The following is a 17,696-nucleotide window of genomic DNA, read 5'->3' as shown; positions in this document are numbered from 1 at the left end:
CATACCTTGGAAATAAGCCTTTTTATTAAGAAATAGAGGTGAGAAACATTCCTTTAAAAAAACTGATTTGAATGTGCATCACTTAGGAGATTGAATCTCTGGGGATAGCTGCTTCTTCCCTGCGTACTTGGAGATAGAGAAGTTTGAAGGGCCAGCTATTACGTGTTTGTTTTTTTTTTTTTTAGCGATTAAACTGGAGCTGGAAGAGGTGAGTGTATCTCGGTGGTGATCTCTTTTAGCTCATATTAAGCTTTCACACTTCCCTAGCTCCAGCTATGAAATTATCGGAGATTCTCAGCCTGAAAGAAATGGTTTGTGAGTCCCTCCGTGTTCCTGCCCTTGTTTGCTGGGGCTCTCTCTTCATGAACATGCCGTCGGAAGCTCGATTTAGGGAGGCATTTGGCCCTCTCTTCTGCTCCACGGGGCTTTGGCTGCCTTAAACTAATTAAGAAAAGCACAATTATTTGAAACAGAGGCAGATTAATCTACAGCTCTTGTCTCCTGGCTACATACTTGGGCTGGAAGGAGCAGAAGGCTGTCACGGCCGCGGTGATTTGTTGGGATCTGGGGAGCCCAACGCTGCTCCATCCACAGCCTCCACCTGCTGGGGGAATTCTCCAGGTAGCTCCAGTCCTGGCTCAGAAGCTTTGCTTTAATGACCTGTTAACGATCTATAAGAAAACAGAGCTCATCAGGCAGGAGGAAGGGAAAAGGAACAGGTTTTTCAATTTGGGATTGAGGGGAAGGTGGTTCGGTGTTGTACGGCAGCTGGGTGCTTCCAGAGGCAGGGCGCAGAGCCAGCTGAACTGGCCACAGCAAGAGAAAAATGGCAATATTTCATAAATAAATTAAGGAAATATTCATTTACAAACAGAATACAACAGAAAAAGGGCAAAGAAATAGAACACAAGAGAGTTCAATAGAAAAAGGACAGGGAACTGGCTGAAGATCACGGTGGAGGAGATATTAAGAAAAAAGCTGTCCTATTAGGGTTTGTTATTTATGATTTTTTTGTTCCTTCTTTTAAGCCAGAACTTTAGGAGGAGCAGGCATGCTTGAAATGTCCCCATATTCAGCCTTAAATCCACGATGAGTTGTTTGAATACCCCATCTCACTTGGGTTTTGCAAGGTGACTTGAGGAATCCCTTCCTGTCAGTAATCTCTTTTGATTTTTCTTTTTCTCCTCCCGAGCTGGAATAAAAAGTCAGTAAAAAACTTTTTTTTTCAGGGAGAGATGAACTACATTTTTTTTCAGGCTTGCTCCGTGACCCGCCTGGAGGCCGGCGCTTGCCCCGAGGGATTTCGAAGCAAAAATTGTCCCCTTTTTCATAGAGATATCTTCTTAACGTGCCTTTTTTTTTTTTCCTCCTTTCAGGGCCTAACCTTCCCAAGGCTCAGGTTAAAACAGCATCCCTCGGCTTGGCAGGGAAAGCGAGGTCCCCCCTGCTGCCCGTCTCGGTGCCCACAGCCCCGGAGGTGTCAGAGGAAGGCCACAAGCAGACGGAAGACTCCTCAAACGTAAGCAGCACCTTGGAGAGCCAGCCTGATGGCCAAGCTCATCACCATGTCTTCCCTAATCCCCTACCCACACGTTAATTTTTCACTGATAGTGAAAAATTCACCTCGGGCAGCAGGCTGCAGCGGAGAGCTATTAGGAAGGCTGTAAAAAGTTGTGGCGAGCCAGTAAAACTTTTTTTTCGGGGACTTTAATGGACTTTGGGCATGTGATAAAGGGGAGAAGCGCTTAAATTCCCTGCTAATAGCAGCCACGGGACAGCTCGCACAGCCTCTCCTGAGCTGCTGGAGATAGGAGAGGGAAGGGGGGGGAGAACGGCGATAAGGGGAGGAAATAATTTTGGCAGGAAGAAGGAGGATACAGTAATAGCGATAATGGAGAGAAAAAAATAACCCCGAAGAAGCAGATAAGTGAAACGGAAAAGATGGGGAAATTAGAATAATCTTTTCGCTCCTATTAGGGCTCTCCGAGAGAAAGGTCTCGCGTGATCCAGGAGACGAAACGGTGCAAAAAAAAAAAGGAATAAGGGGGAAAAAAACCAACAATATTCTAAATATATGTTGTGTATCACTCCCGCTTATTTTTGTGTGTTTGTGCACCTGCAGGTTTACGAACAGGACGATCTGAGCGAACAGATGGCCAGTTTGGAGGGGCTGATGAAGCAGCTCAACGCTATCACAGGCTCAGCCTTCTAGGAGCTGGCGAGGGGACAGGTAACGATCCAGGAGCACTGCAGCATACCAGGATTTCACGCACACCACCCGCCTACATGACCCCATAACGTCGTCGCCTGCCCGGTTACCACTCCTTCAGCGCCAGGAAGGTTCCTGCAAAGTCCTCGGAGGAAAGATAAAAAGAAGAAGAAGAAGAAAAAATAAAAAATAAAAAAGGATAGTGATGGAAGTGTTACAGAACTGTAGAGCTGGCATCTTGACGTGATGAAAGCGTGGCAAGACGAACGAGGCCATCACCGCTGATGCCGCTGGATCGCTCGTTTTGATCTCCTAGTCTTCGTAGAGCCCAAGTTGTCCTGACTAACTCCTGTTTTACTCCGTAGAGGTCCGTAGCTTTTTCGTATAGCTCTAGTCTTACCTCACGCCAGTCTGGTTTGAAGCGTAGACCGTGCCATTAAGCAGGCAGCGTCGTAGGTCACTCGTCTGTTTTTCCTGCGTAATTACTGACTACAGAAAGACCCGCAGCAAATGACCACGCCACCACGCCAAAACCTCGGAGCTTTTCCCAACAGCACAAACGAGAAGGCAAAACGCCCATTTATTTTGTCACTGCGGCCCCTCGTCCCGCACGAGCTGCTGGAAAAATGCAGCCACGTTAGCAAGCCTTTGGAAATCGCCCGAGGAATTGGGAAGCTTTCCCCAAAACCACCTTTCCTGCTTGAGACGGGCTCCGGGAGCAAAGCAAGCGAGGAGCGGTGAGCAGCAGGCCACGGGGAAGTCTTCGGCGATCCCCTCTCCCTCTGGGCCCCGTGCTTCTCGAGCTGCTTATTGACAACGGGCTGAATGGAGTAAATTTTGTGTGCACACACATTTTCTTGCAAAATTTTCGGCTGCATTCAGAGCTAATCCCTGTTTATGCAGCTGAATCACCAAAAGGGAGCCGATTTGCATATTTATCAGTTAGGAGGCTGCAAAACCCAATAAGAGGGTTTCAGATGAATTATTCCATTCAGCTCTGCCTTTGATTTCAAGCTTGAGTGGGTCATAATTTTAAAAGAGCATGGAAAGGATAGGATCTTTACAACCTAATAGCTCCTTTTATTAGGTGGGTAATTAAATGTGAATCTCCGAATAAAATATTTTGAGTAAAATGGCACTGCAACAGAAGTAATAATTCAGATTATTTTCTACGGCCCCGTGCTGTAAAGGAAAATCAGATGTCAAGGAGGAATTCGAATGCTTCATTAGGAACTCCAGTTGTGTTTGTGACAAAAAGCTCCTTAAAAACGCCTTGTTATTCAATTTGCTAAGATTTTAAGGAAATCTTTCTGGGGAGTAGGGAAATCCCGTTCGTATGGGCAGCTGAGCTTTCCAGCTCTGAGATTTGTTGCCAAAAAGACTGGAGTGAAAAGAAACGGCACAAATTTTCAGTGCTGAAAACCCAGCTCAGCTGTTGGGACCTACGAAACCACTACCTCCGTTTTAACTCAGAGAAAAGAGGGCTTCATGCGGCTTTTGAGTAGCTCCCCTTCGATATTTGCAGAGATTGACGTTGTCTGAAGTGGGAAGGTGAGGCCGGATCTGACTCTCCCTGATCCTTTAGAAAATACCTGCTACCCTGGGCTTGCAGCGGGCTATCTGGGAGCAGAAACAGCCCCCGGGACTTAAATTATGGGACATTAATCCCCAAGTTTGGTTGTTTTGGACACAACCCTTGCGGTGTCCAGGCGCTTTCTTTGAACGCTTTGGTATCGATCATCCTTTCTGTTTAGTTCAGGCATCGGCACCAAAGGCCCTCAAAGTCTGCAGGTTGATCTGGAGCTGCTGACGGTTCGAAGCATATCGATTTCCAGACTTGGCCCGTTTAAATCAATAAACTCCGTGCCAAAAGTGGTCTTCGTGTGCGCCGCCCCTGGGAAGGGACAACCCGATCAGCTCAGCCCGAGCAAGGCCCAACAACTCCTCTCCCCTCATTTTTTTTTGAATAAATGAGCAAGAAATTTCAAACTAAGTTCCGCATATCTCGGTAAAACTAAATTATCGCATATACGAACATCGACTTTCAGAAATTGTGTTTTTCTTTTTCTTTGCCTGTTTCAGCGGAGCCCTTGACCTCCACTGAGCTCCATGACCCTAAAGGTGGGTGGTAGCCATCCCAAGGAGCCTTGGAGATGGTCCCAAGCATTTTTGAAGGTGATTTTTAGGACGATTTTCGTAGGATGCCTAAGGGCTGAAAAGCTCATTAGCAAGCACCTCATCCTACATGTGAACTATGTTACTTGCAAGCCCCAAATGAGTGCTTTAACACAAAACTCTTGCGTTGTATTTTGCTGATGCTCTGTTTATTTGCAGTGAGCTCGGCTTTGGCTTTCGACACGTTCCTCAGCTGTCAGAATCCTTACAGCCCGGGACTGTCTCAGCCGTGGCCACTCCCGGAGCAATGCAATGAGAAATCTGGCAAGGCTTGACAGGCTCGTGAAGCTCAACGGGAGCAGGGGAGATCATTAGCTAATTAGTGCAATGGGGCTGCCGTGAACAGGTGAAAAACAAATGAGTTAGCAGGCAAAAAAGATTTATTTTTTTTTATTATTTTGGTCCTCCTAGACCTAAAACTTGGAGCAATATCAATGGCTCCAAAGGCTCAGGGCTCCCCAGCTCCGTGTATTTGTCTGCCAACTGCTTCGGTGTTCACTTCTGGTTGAGAAGTTTCAGCCCCTTTGTGAAGCTGTTTATTTTTTTGGCAGGGGAAGGCTGATTTCTTGCATGTCACGTTGGTTACATCACGATTCGGGGCTGGCCATCGGGTGTCCCTTCTCAGGGACCAAGCACACGGCTTGGGCTTTACCCCAGGGGCATTTAGAAGCACCCTTGGTACAAAAAGTGCAGGTGTTGGTAGGGTCAAAGCCAGCAGCATCACCCAGTTGGGCATTAAATCCACAAATAGGTGCAGGGAAGGGAAGAGCTCTGCAAGCAGGGCGAACGGCAAGCAGAAGGTGGCCGAGCTGCAACCCCTCGATCTCATTCCTGGAATGGATACCTTGGAAACTGGAGGAACCAAGCTTCGTTATTTATTTTTTCTCATTTTTAAGCAATCAAAGCCACTTCATTGGTGATCAGCGATCGCTTTTCCCTTCAGCTTTTCCCTTCATCTTCGTTTCCCCATTAGCTACTAAGTGTCCTGGTGTCGAACTGGATTCCCGGAGGTTCCACAACCTGTTTTTTTTCAACTTCTCAGCAAAAAAAAAAAAAAAAAGCATCGAACGCATCCTCATCCTGATCTTTGTTGGCTGGAGAACACGACACACAGCCCCCACGTCGCGAGGTGGCACAAGCCCACGGGCTCCGCCGTATGCTGTAGACGTCCTCGGAGGTGCGAGGAAGCAAGGCCGGCAGAAGGAACAATGCTGTTTTTATTATTGTAAAATAGACCTGGCGATTCCTACATTTGCGAGTTGCCACCACGTTGGGGACGGGGCGGTTTGGGGCAGGGAGGGGGTGGGAGGGAGGGCGGACCTTTTTATAAGTAATATTTAATTTATTATTTCGAATGTTTGCTTTGGGATAATTTATGGGACGAGGGATACCTGGCTGGAAAACCTAATGCAGGCTGTTAAAGCTGCAGTGTGCCCACGGCCCCGCGTGCCGGGCTCTGGCACCGCGTCGCTCACCCCGAGCCGGAGCCATCGGGAGGGTTGAGCATCGTCACCGTGGCTGTCATGCACACCCGAACTCCTAAGTTAATTAGCTGGGAAGCCCAGCCTGCTAATTGAATGCTCTGACACTGGTGAAACTCGCCGTTTAAAGGGCTTCGCAAGGTAATTCAAAACTTCTTAGCAAACTAGTGATTTGTTTCTCTGATAGAAATGGGTAATACTACAGCTTTAACTAGCCTTAGTTTAAAAAAAAAAAAAAAAAGAGAGAAAAAAAACTCTTGTTGTTACAAAAGGCCTAAAGATGGCATTTTGAGCCGATAAACAGTTTCTTTAAATTGTCAGACTCTAGCATTGTTAACCAAATTAGAATAGTGACTGCAATATTTAAGTGTAAATCTTGTTCTATGAGAAAGGGAACTTGCTTACGGTTTAAAAAAAAAGACTGTTTCTACACACAATCTTGTATACTACTACATGAAGAAAAAGGGGGTTTTGTAATGCACTGTAGAACAGTCTCATAATTCATTTTTTATAGAAATGTTATTCCAATGGTGCATTTTTTTGTTTAATAAATAAAGTTTTGATACAATTTCCCTCTCTTGGTCTGGTCCATTGCCTAGCAAGCATGGGCATCGGTGCCCACACCGCAGGGCAATGCCACAGCCCCCTGCCTCTGCTGGATCCTTCCCTGCTTCATTGCTGCCTCCTGAGCCTTGTGTAAATGCAGTTTGCAGCTTGGGGGCAATTTAAAGTGAATATTTGGGTATGTTCTGGATGCCACAGGGGTTGTGTCAGTGTGGGGAAGACACCACCAGAGAGGAAATCTTGCACAGAAAGACACAGTACCACCATGCAAATGGCTCTGCATGTAGGCACTTTCTCACTCTTAGGAACTGGCCCCATACTGGCTAGACAAAAAAACCTTCAGGCCTTGGCTTTTTACTGTCACCAGCATGCAGAGTGCTAAAGCAGCTGCAGTGGCAGCTCCGCAGGACTGGGTGGGCTGCCCAGCGCTTTCCACGTCCCCAAGCTGCCTGTGATGGGCTTCCAAGACGCCCTTCCAGCTGGGTCATTTCGCAAGCTATTTTCCAGCCGTAATGAGCAGCTGGGTTTGGGATTTGTTTCTGCACCCCCACCGCCCATCGCACCCAGTTCCTGCTGCTGTTTCCCAGCTGGTTGCTCTACGCCAGAAGTGCCAGCACCAGCTATCCCCCGGTGCCCTGCCCCTCACAGGCATCGTGGCTTAGTATTAAAGTAATCGCAGGACACAACCAGCCTTTAAAGCTATCCGAAATGCTGCTAGGTGACACCAAAAGGGACATGAGCAACCTCAAGCACATCATTGTCAAGCTCTAAGTGCTCAACAAGTGGATTTCCACGGCTATCCCTGCTCTGCTTCAAATCCCTCGTGGGCATCTGGTTGTTCGATGGCATTTAGAAACCTCCCAGCCTGGGCAGCAAGAGGCAGGGAGAGCTTGTTGCAAGCGTTTTGGTCTGGGTTTTATGGATGTGTCATTAGAGGGGCTCCTACTGACAAGTTAGAGTTTTATTACGTAAGGTTTGCTCTCAAAGAGGCACCTAGAGAAGTGATTTAATTGCTTCTTGAGCAAGAAGTTAAACCTCAGAGGAAACCCACCACAGTAAACAGGCTTTTGTGTAGCAGGGGCATCGGTCTGCTGCTGCCAGCAGAATGAGTTCCCCTGAATGAAAACTGGAAATGGGAAATTGGGTTTTTGTAAGGCAAATCGGACCGGCCCCAGCCAAAAGAGGCGCTGACCCAAAATGCTTCCCCGAGGCTGCGCCGTGAGCAGGCCTCGGTGAGGCCTAGCAGGGAAAGGACATTTTTATGTACTTTGTGCCAACAGCCCTCACGTGGGCACTAGTAGGTGGCTTCTCCTTTGATTAGGGGAAGCAGGGACAAGTCCTTGTTCTGAGGAAACTTTTTGCTTTGCCTTGAACCCGATGCCCACCACTCGCTGCAGGCCCTGCGTGCGTCAGGAGCACTGCTTGTGTTCATGGCAAACTCCCTGATGCACCCGTATTTCTTCCTTCACACAAAGCTTTTCTTTCTAATTCTTTTCTTTCTTTTCTAATTTGCAGAATTAATGGTAATGTGTGATATTTTGTGTCTGAGTGCCATCATTCTCAACTTTCAGGGCTGTATAACTAAACGAGACTCAGTGAAAGAAATTTCTCTTCTTCCGCTGCTCTTTGCACTTTCAAGGCCTTGTCCAAAGAAAACAGCACGTTTTATGGGGACGCGGATTTTATGTTTCTTTCTAAAAACTAATACTACTTAATGAACACTAAAGCCTTTTTTATGTTCTTGGCACAAGTATTTTTAATATGAAACTACATTTTCTTCTCAACTACAAGCAGTGGCAGGTAACAAATCATCACATCAATGAGTGGAGAGATTTTTGTGTCTGAAGACTAAGACATACAGAGAAATAAGAAATTATCCCATGTTATTATTACAAAATGGAGTTAGCTAGCGGTATTAATCCTGCTTTTGAAGCAGGTCAAAACCTGACAGTCTTTTACATCTGCAAAGGAAAGAGCGACAGAGGCGGGTGGGATCTGATCCAGGCTCGTTGGCCAAATTGAAAGCTAAGAAAACTGTTCAAAGGCCCCAGATGTAAACTTTGGGGACTTTTCTCCTTAAGGCACTTCCTAAATGTTCAGTTCTGCTCTGTAGGAAGGGAAAATGCCCCTCAAACACCTCATAAAAGAGACAAAGTTGACCCCTCAGTGGGCCTTGCCTCCTCCTCCCAGGCGAGCATGAGCTCCTGGGGCTCCCACTTGCTGCACCCCAATTTGAGCAAGGTGGGTCCTTGTCCCATGTGAGGATCCGGGAGGAAAATCTAAGGGATTATTTTTGTACCAGAGTCCTTGAAAAACTCTATTTGGGGTTGTCAGTGGGGATTAATGGGAGACCTTCATAGTATACCACGTTTAAGCACAGAGAAATATGGCTGTAGGGTAAACCAACACGTGATGAATTGCGTGCATTGAGGCTTAAGTTTGAATTTAAAATGGTGGCATTCGAATAAATTTATCACGGTTCGGTATTTTATTGGTCAGGTGGGAATATTTTGCTTCGTGCACAAAAAGATGCCAGCCCCTCTTGGGGCCAATAAATTACATCTATTTGAGCTTTTCATTTAACAAAATAATGTTAGCAGGGGGAATATAAATCAGCAGCAGGTTTAGAAGAAAGTGTTGTTAAATGTTTCACTTTAAGTCAAACTGACTGCCGTATCAATGGTGGTTTTGGCCTGAAAACTGGTGTCTTTAGGGTTTTTCAGGAGTAATTTCCACATAGGGTGTGTGCTCTGGGGCTGTGTGGTCTTACCTGGGGCAGGCAGAGCTTTTTGGCCATGCCAGGCTCCTTTCTGCTAAAACCCTGAGCCACAGCTTGGTTTACAAAGCCCAGCATAAAATCAGTCTTTTATTTTCCTTTCGAACACCAGAAACTGTTGATTTGAGGACATCCCGGTATTTCACTGCAACATAATGCATTTTATGGAATATGGTCAGGAAATTATCACAATGTTTTATTGCAGTCTTGCTTCAATGTGGTGAAGTATTTGCCTGGGCTATAAATATTTTGACTTTTTTTTTGTGTATCCTGCTTTAAAGCTACATATGTTCCAGCTGATATTACAATGCAAAAGCCCAGGCATAAAACTCAGAAGGAAATGTTCCGACTTTGCTGAAACATAATGTGAGTAAATCAAATACCTTCACAATATTTCCTTTTTGAGAAAGCTATGAATTTTTCATGTTTCACCCCAGCTTGGGAAGAAACCAGGTTTTTGGCTCCGTTGTGGAATTGCAATGCAGCCTGCCAGCAGCCTGAAATCAATATGCTCCGCTACGCCTGCCTGCGCTGCTGCCCCAGGCAGACGCTCCCTATTTAGCAACCGAGCTGAAATAAAGCAAACAGCCCCCGTTTTGTTGGGTTTTACTGCTTCACCTAACACTTCTGCTGATGCCTGGGCTTCGTCCTGAGCTGACCAGCCATCCCTTGGGGTGGAGGTGGTGGGCAGGGCTCAGCAGTGCTCTCCTCAGCATCCAGCTTGGGCCTCCAGTGTGCCCCCAGAAGCCCAGGTAAATGGCTGGAGATGATCCAGGACCCCTAATATCCCACACCCACACCTGCTGGGAGAGAGTGATCAAAACTATCTATGATTTCTTCATGGTCCTGTGAGGAAAAAAAAAAAAAATTAAAAATATATATATACTCTTCAGCTAGTAAATAGAAGCTAATAAAAGTTAAAGAAAATGAAAGAATGACTTAGGATTTTGCCTTATTTTTTCTCTCAGGTCTCCCATTTCTTTTTCTATATTTTTCATTTTTTTCCCACTATTTTCTATAAATCTGGAGCGCGCAAGCGAACCCCCAGCTCCTCGACCTGTGTGCCGAAGCAAGGCCCCGTGTGTTTGCCTGCGCAAGGAAGGATGTTGCCCTACTGCTTTCCTGCCTTCCAGGACTTCGTTAGCGCTGAAAAACCTGGGAACAAGGCAACGGAGACATCATTAAGCACTGCAGGAAGAAACCACAGCCTGACTTCAAAAATCACGGCACTGTGGGGAGGGCCTGGGCGACCCCCCAGGCCAACCCACCCACAGCACAGCAGCTTGGAGGCAGCTTTTATCTCCCAAAAACACAAGGTGTTCTCCTTCACGGAGGCACTCTCCAGTCTTACAAGATATCTAGGGGGAAAAAGTGTACCCGAAAGGACTACGTTTCCATGCCCTTTAATTCAAACCAAGTCTGTCTTGGTGCGGCACAACAAAACAAAAGAGGCCCAACACCTTCATTTGTTTTCCTTGCAGGTCATTTTTCAAACGAGAGGCCTAGAGAATGGTGAAGTCATCATCTGTTTCTCCAAAATATCTGCTCCTGAATAGTTTAAAACATGCCAGCACCACATCAGCAACCAGTAGCGCTGCGGGGATCGATCACCCTCGTGCCCTGCAGCAGCACCGAGGGATGCTCGAGGTGCTCCATCTTCATCCACGGGCTGACGTTGACTTTATGGAGACCCCTTTTTTTTTTTCGTCTCCTTTTGAAGCCTCGCTGCTGGGCATGGGGATGACTCTGCCACTGATTCATATGGCACTGGTGTGCCAAAAGCGATTTTCATCAGATAGATGGTGCTGGGGGTGATCGCTGGGCAAGGACAGAGGGCTGAGGTTTAACCTCAGACGTTCCTCAGCAGAGTTAAGGTCTCGAGTAGGGCTGTGCGTTATGGTAATGCCCAAAATCCCATTAGCAGATATATTTGTGGAGGTGAGGGGGTAATAAAAGGAATGCAGAGTAGCTGCAGAACTGTCTCAGGTTGATATTAGGTTGAAATTAAGGAAAAATAATAAGCAATTGGAAAGAGCCGGGCTGTTATTTATTGCCCCTGCAGAGTTAAGCCAGGTAATGTCATCGCACTTATCTTAATGCCGCAATAGAGGACGTTTTTATGTTGGAAAAATCAGGAAATAAATATTCCAATGCTGAAATCAAGTAATTTGCGAAATGGCCTTACAAGAGGTGTCATCCACACTCCGACTGCGAGCAGCACCACTCAGACTTGGCAGGGGGCTCCTCGTGAGGAAGGGATGAGGAGAGCTGAGAGAAAAATGAGCAAAAGACTAATTTCATGGATTAAAATAATCAGAACGGCAGCAGAGGCTTTGTCCTTTTCGACTGTCAGAGAAGCTTTTTGCGTGGAGGTGGCTTGAACCCCCGTCCCAAAGAGCAGTGAGCCCCACAAACCGTGATGCCAGTTAAAAAACTTGTTTTATCCACCGGGTTTCATGCAAAATGCACAAACGGTTCTCAGCTTGGCAAGCAGACTTTCTGCCCGCCGGCTTCGCATCCTGCTCTTTGACATCCTGAGTGAGTGATTTCACCCCCGAGTTTGTTTGTAGCGTCTGAAAAATAAAGATGTGAGCCCTGCTCTGGTTTGCAGAGAAAAGGCTGCCCTCAGGAAAGGGCTTGGAAGAGCTGGATTTGTTTCCCAGCTTCGACAAATAACATGTCTGAGCTCCCGAAATGGCTGCATTAAAATTTCCCCAGCCTTGGCAATGCCCATTAACCACGTCCTCTTTTTGCAGGGTGATTTTTTTGGATGCTGCCGGGGTGGATCACGCTACATTTCGTCCTTACCCCGGGCACCAGATCAGCCAAGCAAGCCCCGTTTTCAGCATCGTATTAAATATTGTGACCAGGAGGATGGACTCTGGACTCTGTGCCCTGTTTTGGGGCATGGCTGTCAGCAGCTCTGCTGCTTTTCTGACCCATAGGGACAAAATTGGGGCCAGGGGTGGGCACCCAGGGCACTCACACGAGACACTGGAGCCCAAGAAGCCAACAGCTCGCAGGGTCGGGGCACGAGACCGTCTCCAAAATTAGGTGCCTTTGATCAGTGTTTGTAAACACGGGCATTTAACTTTCCAGCTCACCAAGTTTCATTAAAAAAAAGAAAGCCTGAGTAAGTGGAAACAGCTTTCTGTAGCCACTAATGAAATTGGATGAAGATAATAGGGTCTTGCCTGAATCATTACACTTTTCCTCTGCGATTTTTTTTTTCCCCACAATTTCATTATTCAGAACTGTGCATATTTGCCGCGTTCATTAAAAAAGAGGGCAAGAGACAAAACCTTAGCACTGATGAGAAAAAAAAAAAAAAAAGATAAAACTTGTTACGGAGAGAGTTATTTTTGCATTGTAAGAGCTGTTTCTCTTTGTCCTTGTTTTGGAGTCTTGAGATACAGTTGGAAAAAATGGATTTACTGGGGCTGGAAACATCTCTGTGTTATCTCTCACCATCCAAAGCAGCCACCAGTGAGACCCACGGTGATGTGAGGCTGCCCAAAACAGCCACCTGGCAATGCCGACAGTGTGCTACAGAGCCAGAAACACTAATTAAAAAGGTATTTCTGTGTATTCCACCGAAAGGTTGATGGAATGATTTATGTGATTTACATACAAGAAAATAAAGGATTTAAACGCTGCCCCTCGGGCCGTCGTCCCCTTTCCTGTCAGCTGTCCCCATTTTCCTCAGATATCAAGCCGTTTTTCAATCAGACAAATATTAATATAGCTTTGATTAAATTCCCTTCTTCCAATTTACGACGTTTCATTCCATTTAATTAAATTAAAAAGCTACCAAAAAAAAAAAAATTAAAATATTTTAAAAGCTTAATTCAATTCATTGCAACTATTGAAAACTTTCTGAAAGTGGGGGGAAAAAACATCAGTTCTTAAAGCCTGGGCTAATATTCAGCATAAGCACGACAAAGGCTGAGCATGAGGGGCTTCTCTGAAACCACAGTGAACTTTTTATTATCAATAACTAGAGTTATTGTGGGGGTTTTTTGTTCAAAATTGGCTGTAGTAGCTGCAGTACATTAATGTCCGGCTAAAGGAATGCATAATGCAAGGCTGAATCTTGTAAAATATTTATAGCATCCATGTCTCGGCATGTCCTGTATTTATAGGCAAACCATTTAAATGAATATCTGATAAGGAAAAAAACTATTAAGTTGAGAAAAACCTTCCCTTCCCAGCAGGGCTACAACGAGTATTTGAGCAGCTAACTGAATAAATCTGCTTGGCGCTAATATATCAATGCTGCATGTTCTATAAACTTTCCATGCAGCAGAATATAAATATCTGACAAAGAAATAATCCTATTAAAGAAGAAAATTGACTGCAACTCGGAGCCATATGGATAACAGGTCTTTGCAGTATTATCTGCTGGGTCTTTGATTCCCTGTCTTTAACTTTTTTCTTTCTTTCTTTTTTTTTTTTTTTCCTCCAACCTCAGGGAAGCTCTCCCAAAGACATCTCCATTTAAAATAAAGTAGCCAGAAAATCTTTCACAGTTCTAGAAAGGGCTCTCCAGCCAAGGAGGGATTTGATGCCGCTTTAAGGGCTGAAGGGATTATTTTATACATGTACTTTGACTTTCTATATGGCGCCGATCGCTGACTTATGCAGTGGTTCATGCATCACTTTTATTACCTGGCTGCGTTTCGGAGTAGCGAGACTAAATGCCTGCAAAGGGATGGATGTGTGCTTGTCGCCTCCCTCCGGGAGAGCAGCCAGGTCTGGATTTCAGCACAAACCTTGGCCAGGTTTGGGTACAGCCTCAGCGCTTTGGTGCCAATCCAGCACGGTTGTGCCTTTGCATCAAATGCAGGCATCTGCACTGCACCTGGCGCTTCAGATAGCCCAAATTTGCCAGGAACGTGTTTTGGACTAATCCGCTCGGTTTTAGTTACGAGGGGAAGATGAGGCTGTTCATGGTCTTTTGGATTTTCATTTCATAACTCCCAGCGGGACTCGGGTGTGACGAGACGTGTAACACTTTCATAAGCCCCGTGAAACAAAGCCTTGTCTTCAGGCGAAACCCGATGGTTTCCCCTGCTAGACAAGCAGACAGCCCCTCTCCCTGCCAGGGTGCTAGTGCGTGAGGCAGAGCAGGCCGAGGAAATTAGAAAACTCACCACACTGTTAAATAAAACCGGGATTTGCAAAGGCACCTGAGTGTAGTAACCAAATCTTAGAGGATTTAAGCAAGCTCGGTCTTTTCGGAGAAGCTGAGTGGAAAATAATGCCGCGTGCATGCTCAGAAAGTTCCCTATTAATAAAAAGCCTCTGTTTTGGTGATAACAGACACAAATATTTTCGATTTTTGCTGGTATTTCTACTCCTCTTTTTTTTTTTTGCATTCATTAGCCTTGCTTGGTATGCAGGGGAGCAGCACAGGACTTCAACAAGACCCGTAACAAGCACTCCAGCTTCTCTCCGGAAACTTTTTTTATTTCCCATCTGGAGTGCCATCCAAAAGAGGCTATCAAACAAGATCTTTTTTTTAAAAAAAGACTCACTCTTTAAAGCCAAAAGTAATAAAGGATATTGTTAATATGGATGCCTTTGTTCGCTCTTTGTTTTCAAATGCTGTACCAGGTTTTCTTCCTTTCCTGGCTCTTTCATAACAGCCCTGAAAGATGTACGGTAGCAGCTATTTGCCAGAGGCCAAGGCAGACCTCAACTTGTCTTCCAACCCCAAACCACGCTCCCTGCCTCATGCTGTAGGGTCCCAGCAGCAGTTTTGAGCCCAGCTTTGCCATGCGAAGGAAAACATCGACTGCCATTACTCCAAAGACTCCAACACCTGCAGGTGTGTGAACCGAGTCCCTCATTTCTTTCGGTATTTCAGGAGTGCCTCGGATACGAAACAGATGGCTTCCCAGACCGTATTCACATTTTATTGTGATGAAAGCATTTTATTTCCTTTTTTTATTATTTTTTTTTTTAGCCTGTGAGAACTGTATTCGTTTTGATCCAAACCCCAAATATTTTTTCCACACTTTCGGCGCCTGAACTGAAAAGCAAAAGAAACAAAGCAAAACAAAACCAAACGAGTGATCAGCTGTCGGCTCTGCTTCGGGGATGCTGAGTTGTCTCTCAGCCCAAGCTGCAAAGCTGTAACCGAGTCCTTGGTGCTCTTCTTTCTTTTATCTCACTGACAGTCCCCCTTCTCTCATCTGTGGCTCTGGCAGCAGCTCTTACAGTCGCTCCCATCACCTCTCTTATCCTGCACCAACTTTTTCCAACATAATTTCTCCTTCTGGCTTCGGATATTTGCAGGCACGTGCTTTGGGTTACTGAGAGCACAACAACTCCGCTTTCCCATCCGTTTCCTTGCCAGGGCTTTCCCCAGAGGTGCTGGCGTGCTGAACACGCTGTGCCCAGCCACAGGTGTGTCCTTGTGCAACTGATCGCTGGTAGCAGGCTGAGGAATGAGAATGAAGCAAACTGCACGAGGAGCGGCACCGCAGCCATCTGTGATCTTCCGCCGAGAGCACGAGCACCTTCAAACGAAACCACGAAGGAATTTGCAAAAAAATCGCGTTTCGGAGCAGTGAAGTGTCAAACAAATGGGTTTGGAGGGGGAATTTCTTCTGCATTTAAATAGAGAAACAGCAGACATGCGTTATTTTGCCTCCCGAGCACTTAACATCTGAGGCTGCATTCATTGCACATGAGGTGCTCAGCCTGTAGTTTTTCCCTGTGGTCTGTGTAAAATCAGGTTTTCATGCCCTTCTGTCCATCTGACAGGTCTCTCCCCCTCATTCTTCCACCCCACATCCCACAAGGACATCCCTGCTCCGGCAGAGCCTCCCTGTGCTTTGCCCATCTCCTCCAAGGGCACAGAGGTGACTTGACTGCAGCTTCTGAAGCTCATTCACTAGAAAAAGCAGCCAAATATGTTTGCTGGCAGTGAAAGACTTTGGAATTGCCCCTGGCCAGGGACACCCCGTGTTTCTTTTTGGAAGTGAAGGGGCTGAACGTGGCAGAAAGCTGAGTGAGGTCTGGGCAGGAGCTGGCTGCAGCTTCTTGCCAAGGTCTTCCACGAGGTCCGTGCCTGAAATAACTCTCATAAATGCACGTTAAATTTTAATGACCGGTGCTGTGCTCCTAACAACAACTCATCATTTCGAAATGTGCCTTAAAATTAGGAACCGCATGCTTGATTGCACTGTGGATGATGATAAGTGCATGGTGAAAAAAAAAAAAAAAAAACACTCTCATAGCCTGACACGCCAAAAATTATGACCTGGGTGTAGGTGTTTTGTAGAAGCAAAGAAAGAAGAAACTTTAAAGTGTGAGAACTCCACAATCAGACAGCGATTTTTAACTTTTACGTGAGCTGAGCATCTCGGCAGAGACTGAAATCTCCTGAATTCCCACTCCGGGCAGCTGATGGCTGAAGTACACACTTCAAGGAGGAAATCAAGTTCCTGTTTCAAGTCTTGGACCGAAAGTCTTGAGCCTTCTTCTGCTGAAGTTAGGATCGGCTTTGCCATTAACTTTGATTAGGAGAGACTGTGGCTCCACGTTCTTTCATGAGTACTTTGCAAAGGTAAATGAGGAGCGGCAGTAATTGTGGAAACGGGCAGACAGAGCGAGACAAGGTAAATGTAGGCCTTGATCCGGCAAACAGCCTGTTGCTGTGTTTAACTTTGAAGTGAACGGGTTTCTCCGGCATGCAAAATTAAATCTATGTATAAGTCACATCCTAGGATGAAAGCCGAGGTGAGAGACAACCCGGCCCTCGAGCACCAAAAAAAGGAATTTTTAAAATGAGCCGAGAGAAAGAGGCTGAGACAGCCAGGGGAGGAGCGTGACCGACATCGTCAATGCCTCCTTGGCTCCGTTTGAGCTCAGAGATGCACGGAAAGTTCAGCTTTTGTGAAGGTCGAGTAGAAGTTGCTCGTGCTCTGATTTAGTGAGGGAAAAATAAAAAAAAAAAAAAGCCCGAAAGTATCGTGAGGATGAAAGATGAAGCTGGTTTGATGTGGGAACGTGTGGGTCCAGCCACACAGAGACCTGACGGAAGGGAAGAGCCAGAAGGGCTTCTGAAAGTTGCAAAAAAAAAGCTGTTCCAAGCCCAAAACCTCTGACCTGGCTCACTTTTGGCTGCTCCGTATGAAGCAGCACCCATATGACAGATGAAGATATGACAGCCAGGATTCCCTTGGCCTTTTAAAAGCAGATTTGTGATAACACTAACAACGTATCTGGGGCACACAGTGCTCCGTTTCTCACAAATCGCCACAAACAATTAAAAATAACCCCTCTGAAACATATAAAAACAAACAATCTTGTCATGGTTGTAGGAAAAAAGGAAGCCTGGCCTTCTTCTGACGTGCCCCTGAGGCCTGCTGGGCGCCTTCATGGGGCCCTGCAGGCCCAGCTGTGGAGCTTTGAGGTGCTCAGGTGATAAAGGACATCCAGATAAAGATCATACGGTCTAATTTGTATTTCCAGGAAGCAC

The 17,696-nt window shown here is 46.0% G+C and overlaps 1 protein-coding gene across 1 annotated transcript in view; it reads left to right on the top strand.

The window, feature by feature from the left end:
- The window catches only part of LOC309889411 (netrin receptor DCC-like), a gene marked incomplete at both ends in the record, with an annotated part of 358,394 nt that extends 356,182 nt beyond the window's left edge, over positions 1 to 2,212 (top strand). The window contains 2 exons of the mRNA XM_082782226.1: positions 1,377 to 1,519; positions 2,123 to 2,212. Of these exons, the coding sequence (XP_082638352.1) occupies positions 1,377 to 1,519; positions 2,123 to 2,212 (233 nt within the window). The remainder of the gene's footprint in view (positions 1 to 1,376; positions 1,520 to 2,122) is intronic.
- Between the last annotated feature and the right edge of the window lie 15,484 nt (positions 2,213 to 17,696).

The sequence above is a fragment of the Aythya marila genome, assembly GCF_965140915.1.
Source record: "Aythya marila genome assembly, chromosome: W".
In the NCBI taxonomy this organism is placed as follows: Eukaryota; Metazoa; Chordata; class Aves; order Anseriformes; family Anatidae; genus Aythya; species Aythya marila.
The sequence above is the reverse complement of the archived record's forward strand: the minus strand, read 5'-3'. Positions and strand labels throughout refer to the sequence as shown.